The 13528-nt window shown below is 38.8% G+C and overlaps 1 protein-coding gene across 1 annotated transcript in view; it reads left to right on the forward strand.

Moving 5' to 3' along the window:
* Positions 1 to 1068: 1068 nt before the first annotated feature.
* LOC105398425 (cAMP-dependent protein kinase catalytic subunit 3) overlaps positions 1069 to 13528 on the forward strand; it is a 37073-nt gene continuing 24613 nt past the window's right edge. The window contains exon 1 of the mRNA XM_038121014.2: positions 1069 to 1517. Within this exon, the coding sequence (XP_037976942.1) occupies positions 1316 to 1517 (202 nt within the window). The 5' untranslated portion in view covers positions 1069 to 1315. The remainder of the gene's footprint in view (positions 1518 to 13528) is intronic.

The raw sequence follows: 13528 nt of genomic DNA on the forward strand, positions 1-13528 counted from the left end.
TTTCGTGCAAAATAGCGTAACGGACAGGGGGTCGATCGGAAGAACTTTTTTTTACCTACACTGACATTGAAAATTCAGAATTATCCCTTGAGTCACCCTCACCTCTTTCGGCTTACTTTAGTACTTTTGTACCATCCTGTGTAGTTGTGTACCTAATGTAAATCCAATGGTAATACAGGTAGTTTCCAAACATTGTAATGTAAGATTTTCAGTTTTTATCTCGACTAAACATTTTCATTATGATAATGACAGTTTGTATAGTTCAACACGACACGAAAAAGTTTCGATGTCTAAACCAGTGATGTTAAATATGTAGTTAAAATTTGGTATATGTCACAAGATAATTAATAACATCACATTATTTATAATTTTAAATGATTACGTTATTTTACTTAAAGCATTATTTATATGTTTCAGTCCACAATTAAAATATTCTGTAACCAATTTTGGGTAAATTAAAGGTACCTACTTGAAGCATTTTGTTCCACAGTATTATAAAATGGGCAACTATATTATTATTATAGGGAGCAGAAAATTTACAATTATAATTTCAGAGTCCCACTTTAATCTTCTTAATTAAAATTTATTCTTGCCTATGAAGCGGGACGATATGACAAAAATGTTATGGAGGCTATCCTGAAATAAGTTTTGTATGTATGTATAGTTAAAGTTAGCATTTAGCAGGTTAAGATTGATGGTCACAAAGATCATTCTGTATCTAAGGAAATACTTATTTACTTGATACTTTTAAATATTATACGATACTTAGTACGTAACATAACAGACCGCATATATCGGATTTCGTGGTGATAAATAAATGTATAAAATGTAACTACTTATGTAATCTTGTTTGTGATATGCTTGTTGGATAATAAATACGTTTTTAAAACTTTTTCGTTTTTATTAAAGTTTCCCTGAGTTGGTACAAACTTTTTTCTTGAAATGTATTGTTTTGTGTTGGGCAGGCTCCCGTGGACGTAAGTAAAGTTTGCGTCAGCGGGCGGCCGCGGCGTGTGCTAGCGAGGCCGCGGCGTGTGCTAGCGAGATCGCGATCGCGACTCGCGGCTTCAGTACAAGTTAGACCGCGACGTGGAGAGCGCGCGCCACTCGCTCCTACACACACCTCGCGGAAAACTGCACTCTCTTATAAATTACTAAACATTTTCTCAAAAAAAAATATAGCAACTGCTACTGAAAAATTCCAAATTACACCACTCAAAAATCAACTATGAACACTCGGCACTAACTACCGGCAAATTAATTTCGCGCTTCAACCCGTGACCAATTCGCTTTATTCTGCACGCGCCGGCTATGGATGTTCAGTTGTAACTTGCAGCCAGTGAAGATGATGGCTAGTGCGAAGCTGGTGCGGGAGTGCTCGGAGCTGGGGTCCGAGGCGCGCTCGCTGTCGCTGGCGTCCTCCACCGAGGAGCCTGACTCCTGTACCACCGAGTCTGACTACTCGGAGGAAGAGAAGGAGTATGAGCTCGACGATCTGCAGATTCTTAAAACCATCGGTAAGTGGGAATACAAGATATATGTAGGTAACTAGTGATAAGCAGAAATGAAATGAAGAAATCAATTGGTCTAATTAGCGGCCTTATTGCTAAACGTAATTTCTTACAGACAACTTTCAGACAACTCTGTAGAGAAATTATATTTGTGAATAGTCAGACTTTCATATAAGTACCTCTATCTTCTCTCTGTCTGTCTGTCTGTCCAGTATGGTCTACCTCGGCTGGAGACTCAGGAGAGGGTTGTGTGTTGTAGCTTGACGCTTGTCACCCCTATTTTTACGCGCCATTAAAATTATGTTTCCTCAGGAAAGTACCGGTGATAAAATATTTGCGATTCTAAACTGCCCACTTGTGTTTTGCACACGTTATAATAAATAAAGCAAATTATTGTTACACATCTGAGAGCTGAAAATGTTTTATATTGAGTAAATGGCTCAATTTTATATTCTCGAACAGATAAATGTTTTATACGTAGTGTAATTTATTTAATCTCATTATGTTAACTATGGCTATGGCTCCCAATGGGAGTCCATAATATTTTAAATAACCGTCCATCAAAACAAAACATACGGATACCGACAACTCTTTCTCTACCTATACAACTACACCAGCTTATAATCATCAATAATAATGTTAAATACAAGAGAAACCATTGTCTGTTGACAAACAAATGATTGATTACACTTCTGTGTTCAGTAAATCACATAATATTGTCCGGGTGAAAGTGATTAGGTGAGTAAGTAGGTACTATTAGGTCTGGTAATGTTTGAACTTTGGTAAGAAGTTCAAAGCAATGCCTGCTGCGATGATAGATTGGGCAATGGGCAGATGATTATGTGAGTCATGCATGCTTCGTCGGTAATTTCTTTGCTGTTTTATGAAACGGCCGGCAAAGAGGCAAATCACTGTTCCAACTGGCTGGTGATGAAATTCATAGACAACATAATTTATACACGGGATGTATTTTTGGTAAGACCTAAATATAGACTGATCTAGTTAACGACTGTATCCATTATAGATTTTCATCCTACTTTAATGAAGTTTTGTGTCGATATGGTTTGGATGCGAAGTGCTTTCTGATTAAAGTGTTTTCGCAGGAGGGAGTAGGTTTCAGTGACCTAAAGTAGGTAGGTGCCATGTCAGGTCGCTGTAATTAATAAGTAAACGTTAATAACCTAAGTTAACCTAACCAACGTCACATAACTATCCCAATTTATAAAAGATAAAATTTTCCGATTAAGAGCTATGCTACCACAGACAGACACGTAAAATTTATAACACCCCTCTTTATTCTTTCGGAGCTCAAAGACAAAATATAATGTAATAAATATAGGTACATATACTTGAATACGTTTTATCTAAAATTGGACACAAACGGAACCAATCTAAACAAAACTGTGACACAAAACCTCGTACCAGCCAACTGCACTCAAAAGATACGTGATACCAATATTAGGTCAAGTGGAGTCTTATAGAGCATGAAATCACAATTAAATAGCACCGTTTCGGCAAGGCCGGCCTGTATCAGGTGAATAGAGTGTGTATATTAATTGTGGGAAATATGATCGATGATGTCGCAGCGATGCACCGCGCGGCCCGGATGACCTGATTCCCGGGAAATGGGCCAAGGGCTCGGCCTAGCGGTGCCCTTATCTGATACCGTTCGTTTACGAATTCACGGAAGCTAATGTTTATGTTTTCACGCACGTAACTTATTTGTAGTTTTTACGACCCGTAAATAATGGTTTGGCAGCAACTTTGGGAGGTTTCATAATGGGTTATTCTTATTCTGTTCCACATTGGAAAAGGATTCTTAATAATGATGCTTTCTAATTTACCCATAATTCAAACCCACTGCTTAGTTAATCCTAAAGAGCCGGCTGATTAGAGAAAAATAACACCGATTCAGACAGTGAAAGTGATCGGCGCAGAACACAAGATCATTCATTAAATTATAATGAGACAAAGATAACAATGTGTTCGCTTGACACCGTTACACTAGAACACTAGGTAACATAATAGGAATCACGCAGATGGTGTGGTTGAGTTATTGTGAAGATGAAACAGAGCACAGAGCTCAGGAGATGTCAGTGCTTAGTGGCACCAGTTTCTGCTCCAGTTACACCTCTAACTGCTGCATCACGAAGTCACGCCGCGAAAATTACTTGCTCCTTAGTAAAGTATTGCGGAGAATTGTAATTGTTGTGCCACTGACTCGTGGAATCTCCGCAAGAAACGCAGTTTTGTGAGGAATGCTGAACGTTTGTTTGAGCACGCGTATGATAGTGTATTGTCACGCGCGATTACGTGAATGTAGGTCACTGTGGCGAACGCTAGCTCTAATTGTAAATGCGACAAACAATAAATGTGTCATTTCATTATCGTTTGTAGAGTCGTTTCTTATACGTACATGGATGGAGCACGCTCCTCAGTATCACAACACAACTCAATACGCACGCAAACAACATCGATGGATACGCGTATTTACCGCTGATGCGTGAAAATGTGTGAAAAACAAAACACGATCAAGAAAGCTAAATACGAATGCACTAAAAGAGAAAAGCTATCTCGTCACTTGTAGGAATAAAATTCAAATGAGAAATGTGAATGATTTTTAAAATAGTAAATAAAGTTTAGAGAGGAAGTCCAATTGAATTTTATGATTACCGTGCCATAAAGGCCGGCGGAATTAACTTCTTAATGATGACTATGAGTGAGTATTTGTCGATGAGGTGCCGGAATGGCTGGCCGAGGTACAGAAAGAAAGCTTGTCTCGGAACAATGTGCCGGGCAACTCCGACCGGGCCGCCCCGGGCCACCCGGGTCACCGGTGCATGTCCGCCAATTAGAGGACGGAGAACTTCTTTGTTTTGTGATGTGCGGTTTTGTAGCGAATATCTGCATCTTCTCATTTACCTTTAGTACTGGTACCTACCTATAGTCATTTAAGTAAATATTTCTTATATACGAAAATAAGTAAGTACTTACAAGGTAGGTATACTGTATTCATTCTTATTTGGCGAAAAAGGTAAACTATCTTTGTGTGTCTTTTTAATTAAAATACTATTAGACAAATAAACTACGGCCAAAATAATGAATCATTTTTGCTTGTAAGTATTTCATTTGTCATTATGTTTTATTTTATAACTTAGTTTTTAAATTAATTTAAATAAAAATACACTAAAAGATTGCTCAAAATCTACGACAAGTAAGAAAAAATACATTATACCTACTTGTAGGCTAACATTGTTTAATGAAGATTGTGAAAAAGTTCTAAACAAAGTTTATGTACCCACACCTATTTGCTCCAGTCCCGGCTTCTTTCCATTGTACGTCGGCGGCACAGGAAACTTGCAAAATGATTTTGCAACAACACAAAATACTATACTTATTTACCTAAATTATACTTGTACAATTATTTAGAACTTGTATAGGTTTATATTCCATTCTCTACTATTTCAAGGTTTAAAATCCTTAAGCCTGGATGAGCGATGATATTCTCAGTCATGGTTGGGGATTCGAACCCGCAACTCCGTCGAGCAGGCAGCAGTTGCGTTACCCGACTGAGCTACCACCGCTCATTATTATGTTGTTATGTTTGTTACTCTCACAAGTATATAGGTAAATAATGTTCTACAGTCACCTACAATTTCGCAATACATAAAGATAAAATGTAACAAAGCTTAGAGATGTGTTTGTAATGCAGTGAGTTACTGTAATACCAGCAATTATTTACCTCTGACTGATAATGAGTCCTGTCTTGATAGAGGTCGAAGAGACTTTAAATTGACATTTCGTTTCATACGATCGCCAGTTTCTGAACAGCTGCAGACATTCGGGGAGATCAGTGCCTTGCCAATGTCCTTGGCCGTTTTCCATTTTATCAGCCATCAGCCTGAATTATATAAAAATGTATTTATATTCATACATATGCGGGTGTTCAGTGTGAGGGTCATTATCATTAACGACATTGCAATGTGGATCTGCATCATTTCCTGTTTTTTTTTAAATATTATTTAAATTAGTATTTTATTCTCAAGCTACTAAATTATAACTTTTACTTTAGCAATTGAATGTAGCCGGTAACCGTAGAAATTGCAGCTGATACTATCATTCTAGATACGTGAGCAACCCAATAAAAATGATATAAATAACTCGTTACCTAAAGTGTTTAATAATCTTTGTATTCATAATTTATATTCTACATTCAAGCTCGGTAGTACATTGTCAGAAACACTTGAAGATGAACTAATTCCGGCAAAGACAATATTTTTTGTTGTTTATTCTATACATATAAGTGTAAACAATGGTAAGTTTTATAGCCAATAAATATAAGTTGGCTTTGTTGGTAAGTCCTTACGTAACGGTCGTGCAGATGGGCGCAGGCGCACGCTTGACGCGAATTAGCCAATAGCTTTCTCTCCGTAGAATGCAGCTATTACAGATTACGATTCCAAATGATTTTTATCAAATTTAGCGAGCGATTCCATAAAATACAAAGTCGCATTAACATAAAGATAGTAGTCAAAAAGTATAATGCGAAAGGTTGCGCAAGCGCAAGCCTGTGATCGCATGACGTAACGTACAGATGTGCGGTTCACAGACTTCGGAAAGAAAGACGGGAAAAGTGAAATGCGTAGAAGCAATATGTAGTCGAAAGCGGAGAAGAAACGTAGAGCAGTCTACGGAAACCTGATCCGCAGATTTCACAACTCACGGCTGTCTCCTGAGACGAACCATATGAGGATATCTGCTACATGGCCGTGACAAGTTCCACTGAACAGACAGAAATTTAATGACTATCGATAGAAATCCGATAATGAGGTATCAAAACCGTAACGATACAAAACAGACGTTATTTCAATTTTGTGTATGTGTCCCAATAATCTTATTCCCCGATGTTAAACAAAATATACGTATCCTATATCTAGCATAGAGCGTATTTCTATCTTCCTGTGAATATAGGCGACCCAGATCCGCCAGTGCTTGGTGCTTCCCACGCTTCTGGGAAACAGTCATCATGAGGGAGACAATTTATGAAAGTGTCGACTTGTCCAGCGCTTAATGTATGGGTCATAAATAAAATAATGTCCAATGGCGATGGCAGCTTTCGTGGAAAGTTTGTTTACCTGTGTTTTTCGCCACAGGTGGTCCCTTGTAATACTGACTGAAATATCAAGTTTCAGACCTATTACTCCACAAGTGTTAAAAATGCATCTTTACTGTTCACTATGGGGAGTATTGTTCACTGAATGGCTACCCGCTGAGTCTCCCTCTTTCGGGCTTACTATACATACCGCTTTTGAAACACTCTGAATAGGAAACAAGTTTACTAAAACTCGTGTTTGTGCATATAGACGAAAGACGACATAACATTGTAGATCAAAATGCTATGATGATCTCTGGCCCTAAAGATGATGCGAAAGTTAGCTTACGTCAATCATCCCAACAAAGTTGAAAGAGATTTTTAGATATTATTATGAATGGTGAAGTAGAATAGTGAACGTTTATTTAAACATACACGTGCTTCCTGTTGCAAATTCAATAACTCAGATTTGCGTAGTAAAATCATTTTTTTGCTAATAAACGTAGTTTTGGTAATTGATCTTTTTAATATACCTCGGTGTTGTTTATGAATAATAAAATTAAAGATTTTATATTCGAATCATGCATGGGCGCTGATTTTTATTGCAACACTACTTCAATACATAGTTTTATTCGAGATACGTGCCTACCCTAGAATAAAGATTTTGGTACCCATATATTGTAATTCTTGCCTAACGTTTCCAATATATTTATGTTATTAATTTTAATTACTTTAATCACTTTTTAAAATCTTCTCCTTCTAATTAATGTGACCGCATCGGTGGTGTTTGACATAATTTTATTGGAATAAGCGTACAATATCGAGGCTCACAGACTTTGATACAGGGCGTTGACTTTGCACCTATTATTGTATGCAAATGCTTCGTTTCTAATTGACTTGATTTCAGTTCAACCTAATGAGGAATGTTTTAAGTAAAACTATAGATAGAATTATAAATGCAAGTCCCCTTCATGTGGCATCGTTGTGGGATACTCGGTATATGTTAGTAAGTATATACAGTATTTTTAAAAGCATTTGCGCACCAATTCACGTTTACATAATGGTTTATCCGTGCCTTCATGTAAAAGCTAGTGTCATTAGCATTAGTATACTCATTACCAATTTCGCGCCTCGCAGTTAAACTCGAAAGCTCGCTCAACTTTTAGTACACTCGCGAGCAACCAAATCGACTCAAGCCTTGACGGCGCAAACATACATTAATACAAGTAAAATTATGAATAGAAATAATAAAAATGATATGTCATTTAAAAGCTTAAGATGTCAGCTTTAATTTGATATCATTATTATTGAAATCCATTCATCATTTTTGAAATAAATGATGTCTGAACGCAATTGTAGGAAAAACGGGAATTTAGGAAAAAAGGGTATGGGTATCGTATTATACAAATTAAACAAAAAATGTTAAGATAAAAATTTATTTATTTAAATCAATACTTTGTATTGCCCCCTCTTGCCCTAATTACAGCCTGCAGCCTGTTTCTCATAGACCTTATCAACTTTTTGACAGTTTCCTGAGGAATGCCGTCCCACTCCTCTAATAAAGCTGTCTTCAGCTCGTCCACGCTTGCAGGGACTGGATTCCTGGCCCGAACTCTTCTTTTGAGCTCGTCCCATAAGTGTTCGATGGGATTCAGGTCAGGACTGAGCGCAGGCCAGTCCATCGTGCGCAATTCCTTCTCTCTCAGAAACTGCCGACTGACTCGTGCCGTGTGGCAGCGGGCATTGTCGTGCATTAGCACGAAGTCTTCACCGACAAATTCTGCATAGGGCACAACATGACCGAGTAGAATGTCGGTGATGTACCGATCAGCTGTTAACCCGCCTCCTCGGCCGCCTCCAGGCACGAAAACAAGTGCGGTTTTTCCCTCTAGAGAAATACCAGCCCACATCATGCAGGAACCGCCGCCATATGCTACTGTTTCAGCGAAACAACATTGGGCAAATCGTTCCCCCGGACGCCGGTAGACCCGGCCTCTCCTGTCACTGCCATGCAGACACACTCTGCACTCATCAGTAAACAGGACCGACCGCCATTGCGCAATGCTCCAATCGAGATGCTCTCGAGCAAACTGAAGACGCGCTTGTCGGTGGCCTGCAGTCAATTTGGGGCCTGATGCAGGTCTTTTTGGTGTCAAGTTGGCTTCCTTCAAGCGTCTTCTCACTGTCCACTCGCTGACAGCCACTTGTCGTACACGTCTCAGTTCTTGCTGCACATCAACGCCCGTAAGGTGTCGATTGCGCAGCGAGGTTGAGACAATGAAGCGGTCGTCTCTCTCTGAAGTGCAGCGGTGGCGGCCCGTTCTTGGTCTTCGATTGAAGGCACCAGTCTCTTGGAACCGTCTGTATACTCGGGATACAGCAGACTGGCTCAAGTGGAGCTGGGCAGCGACTGCTCGCTGACTTAACCCTTGTTGCAGCAAGGCAACAACTTGAGCAGCTTCTTCTGGTGTGGTATCCATGGGTTTGCGAAAACAAGGAATACAATGCAACGAGATGTGTACCGGTCAACTTGCAACAAGCGACTGATAAGGTACACCGGATGTGGAAAGGTTTTATAGCGGGATCAGGTAGCGCAAGGCGTGGATTCCTAATGAGGTAATTAACACTGACGGGCAATTAAAATGCGTCATTAAATCTGCGCTTAGTTTTTTTTTATGGTATTGATCTTAATTGAAAGCCTAATTCTTCAGCTTTCGAATGACATATCACTTTTATATTTACCATTTATCGTTTTAGGAAAATCAATGTATATGTGCGCCGTGAAGGCTTGAGTCGATTTGGTTGCTCGCGAGTGTAGTTAATAAAATGAATTCGGTATAAAGAGAAAAGAAAAGGGAATCTTGGGAAGGAAAGAGTTAATGCCAGTTAGGTACAGGGAGATTTTTTTTATAATTAGTGCACTAACCTGTCCATTAACCAACTATAACTATTTATAACAGTAATTTGTTTACTCACAAATTATATCAGTGAATGTAGTTCACAGCAGCCTGCACTAGGGCATGCAATACCGGAACAATTTTCAATACCGGTATTGAGTTCCGGTATTACAACTCAATACCGGGATCCCGGTATTAATACCGGTATTAGAATTCCTTGCAATAAATGGCATATACTGTGTTTAAAGGTCGTATACATCAAAATAAAACAAGAAAATGCAATCATATCCTGTATTTTGTTGTAGATTTTTACGAGAATTAAGTTTTAGAGTTTTAATTTTAGAATAATGGATTACGCAAATATGACCATGTTTCTGAATTTCGTCGTAAACTCAAGTGGCTCCCTATTCGCCATCGCTGGAATACACATATTCTCTCTCTGCTTTATTCGATACTGTTTAATCCGTCTTCACCTTCATACCTTAAGGAATGTTTCGAGTTTCGCTTCACGACACACAATAAAAATTTACGTTCCACTGAAAATCTTCGTATAAATATTCCGCCCCATACAACTTCTTTTTACTCCAACTCTTTTACTGTACAAGCCATCCAACTATGGAACGCTCTCCCTTTAAATATAAGGCAAGCGCCATCTCCTGCGTCTTTTAAACGCATGATCAAAAGTCATTATCTTGAAGAACAAGTTGAGTCTTAGTTAAATTATTTTTATTTTAGTTATTTAAATTGTCAGAGCTAATATATATTTATAATATATATTATTTTATTTAATTATTGTTATATATTTATTTATGTATTTATAATTATATATGTATTTTATGTATTCAATAATTTTGTTTGTTTTTAGTTGTTAATTTCGTAATTAAGTACACCTAAGTGCCCTTTTCCAATGTTTAACTTTTTACCTATTTTCGGTTGTCTGGAAGAGATCGCTCTTAGCGATAAGACCGCCATTTGTGCATGTATATTAATTAAGTTAAATTTAAGTTATGTTTCATGGTGTGCAAATAAAGATTATTATTATTATTATTATTATTATTATTATAAATTATTTTTTTACATCCGGTGCCGGTTTACGCATGGTCAACAGTAGATTTCTAGCAGCCGAAAACTGCATTTAAACGGTTGGGAAAAAGTTCGCTTTCATAGTATATAGGAACACAAGGCTAACTAAATCTTAATATCTTTATTTATAGTCTAAAAAAGTCCGATTCCGGTATTACTTCAATACCGGTATTAACTTTCAATACCGGTATTGAAAAAAGCGGGAATTTTGTCCGGGATCCCGGTATTACGGATACCGGTATTACGGTATTGCATGCCCTAGCCTGCACGGACAAGGTGTAACCTTCAATAGTCTATTAACCCATTCTAAAATACATTCCAATATAACTAAACATTTACGCTATCGTCAACCTGAAATAAATCGCCAGTCTATCCACGCCGCGTGACGGTTAATTAACCGTTCACTTTTCATGACATTTTGAATATTGCTTGTATAAATAGTGTTTTATGATTGTTTCCTTTCAATCGTATTTTAATAACCAGTCGGGATAGTTGGCTGGTGTCCAAGAGGACTTCTTGACAATGTCTGTTTCGTGCCACGTCGCGGTGAAGGGCCACTGAAAACTGGCGTCAAATTTCCGTTTCTTGACACGTTAGTGTAACGTGTAACATGTTAGGAAGAAAATCATTTTCGGATTTCGTATATATGTATATGTAATATGTCAGTGATTTATAATACTCACACGGTTTATGGATAAAAACAACGCGGACTCGAATGTACGGTCTAGATCTAGATATTACTACTTATATAAATGTTTTTTGGGTTCTACCTTTTTTGGCATAAGATTTTTTTGCCTAATCTCGTATTGCATAGTAACGTTTGGTCAAAGTCTCGTTACGCCGAAAATCGTATGGCATAAATCTCGTTTAGTAAAAAGTTATTTCGCATAACATTGTTTAGCCTAATAATGGTATGGCCAAATCTTGAATAGCCTAATAATGCTATGGCATAGGTTTATGCGAGGGATCACATTACTGCCTATAGTGTCCAAGATACTAAATGCCATCATCCTCTACAGAATCCAAAACCGGGTAGATGAACATCTTAGGAGTGAACAGGCAGGATTCCGCAGGGGAAGAAATTGCACGGACCAAATCAACACACTCCGCATAATTCTGGAAGCATCAACCGAGTGGCAAAAGGCCCTTTTCCTGACATTTGTGGATTTTGAGAAGGCCTTTGATAGGGTACACCAGTCAGCGATATGGGATACGCTGAAATATTTTCACGTTCCGAATAAAATGCGAAACCTTATTAAGGAAGCCTACAATGGCTACACTTGCCAAGTAATCCACGAAGGGAAGCTGAGCGATCCAATAAGCCCCAATATTGGCGTCAAGCAGGGCTGCATGTTATCCCCACTACTCTTCATCATGATTACCGAAGTAATTTTGGATATGATGGAGCAGAATGGCAAAGGAGGTTTGGATTGGTCCGATGGAACATCTTTGGAGTATCTCGCTTTTGCGGACGATCTTTGTCTTTTCTCCGAAAATAGCGCTGATATGCAAAGGAAACTCAATGACCTCGTCCATTTGGGTAACCGAGTGGGCATGCATGTCAACAGAGAAAAGACAAAGTCAATGCGAGTAATGACTGCGGACCGTACTCCATTTAAAATCAACGGCCAACCAATTGAAGATGTTGACACTTTCACCTACCTGGGAAGCAAAATCACACCAAATGGTGGAACTGACGAGGATATCGGCAACCGCATTAACAAAGCCCGTGGAGCTTTTGCCATGTTAAGCCCAGTGTGGAGGTCTTCCGCATTCCGTCTCCAAACCAAGATCCGCCTGTTCAACGCGTGCGTAAAGACCGTTCTCCTCTACGGTTGCGAAACTTGGAAGAAAACGGTTCAAACCACGAACAAGCTACAGGTTTTCGTAAACAGATGCTTACGCAATATCCTAGGGATCCGTTGGTTTGACTTTGTCTCCAACGAGGAACTTTGGCGCAGAACACATCAAAAACCTGTAGCAGAAACCGTAAAAGAACGCAAATGGAGATGGATAGGACACGTTCTCAGGCGTACTGAAGACGTCCCAAAGGAAGCGCTAACATGGCACCCCGAGGGCGGTAAACGAAGACTCGGCAGACCGCGAGAGACATGGCAGCGCTCTGTGAACAAGGAAATGGGCCAGGCGGGGATGTCTTGGGCGGATGTCTCTGAGCTGGCCCAAGATCGTAAAGAATGGCGGCGCTTCACTTCGGCCCTTTGCTCCCCAGCGGAGATTGGGAATAAGTAAGTAAGTATAGGTTTATACAAAGTAATAATATTCGTTTGGCTTTAACTTTGACGGAGCGTCTCCCTACATAGCGCAAACTGGTGCCTTGTATTGTTTCCGCTGTTTGGAAAACGCTCCGCTCCGCTTCGTTGCGCTCCGCTTTGGTTTTGATGAACATGTGCACCTAACACGCTCCTCCTCGCTTTGCTCGTCGTCGCACCTATTTTTAGGTTTCGCTCTCATGGGGTTTGTAATAATTATATTGGTCGTTAACTTTCGATTTTTTGATCATACAATATCGTGATTTTCGGGATGTAGGAGAAAAATACCACAATTTGTACATTTACTACATACTTAATATATTATTTATTAAGATATGTAACATTAGGAGAAACAAGATTATACATAGGTATAGACGAACATAAATTTGAGCAAACGAAACTTAGGTGTTTAAAGATTGTGCCTAAAGAGTTTTAGACGAAACGAGCCTTATGCCACATAAGTCTTGGCAAAGTGATGGTTCGGCCAAAAAAGTTTAGACCATACGAGTTATGCGAAATGAGTTTTGGTCAATAAAGTTTATGCCAGATGAGCGGAACCCGTTTTTTGGCACAGACTGCAATTTTTACCATGCAGAGCTTAAGAGATTAACATAAAAAACAAAAGCTTTATAATTTAAAATTGAGTAAAATCAATATTATAATTTTAAATTTCTC

This window comes from Plutella xylostella, chromosome 4, assembly GCF_932276165.1.
Source record: "Plutella xylostella chromosome 4, ilPluXylo3.1, whole genome shotgun sequence".
Classification (NCBI taxonomy): Eukaryota; Metazoa; Arthropoda; class Insecta; order Lepidoptera; family Plutellidae; genus Plutella; species Plutella xylostella.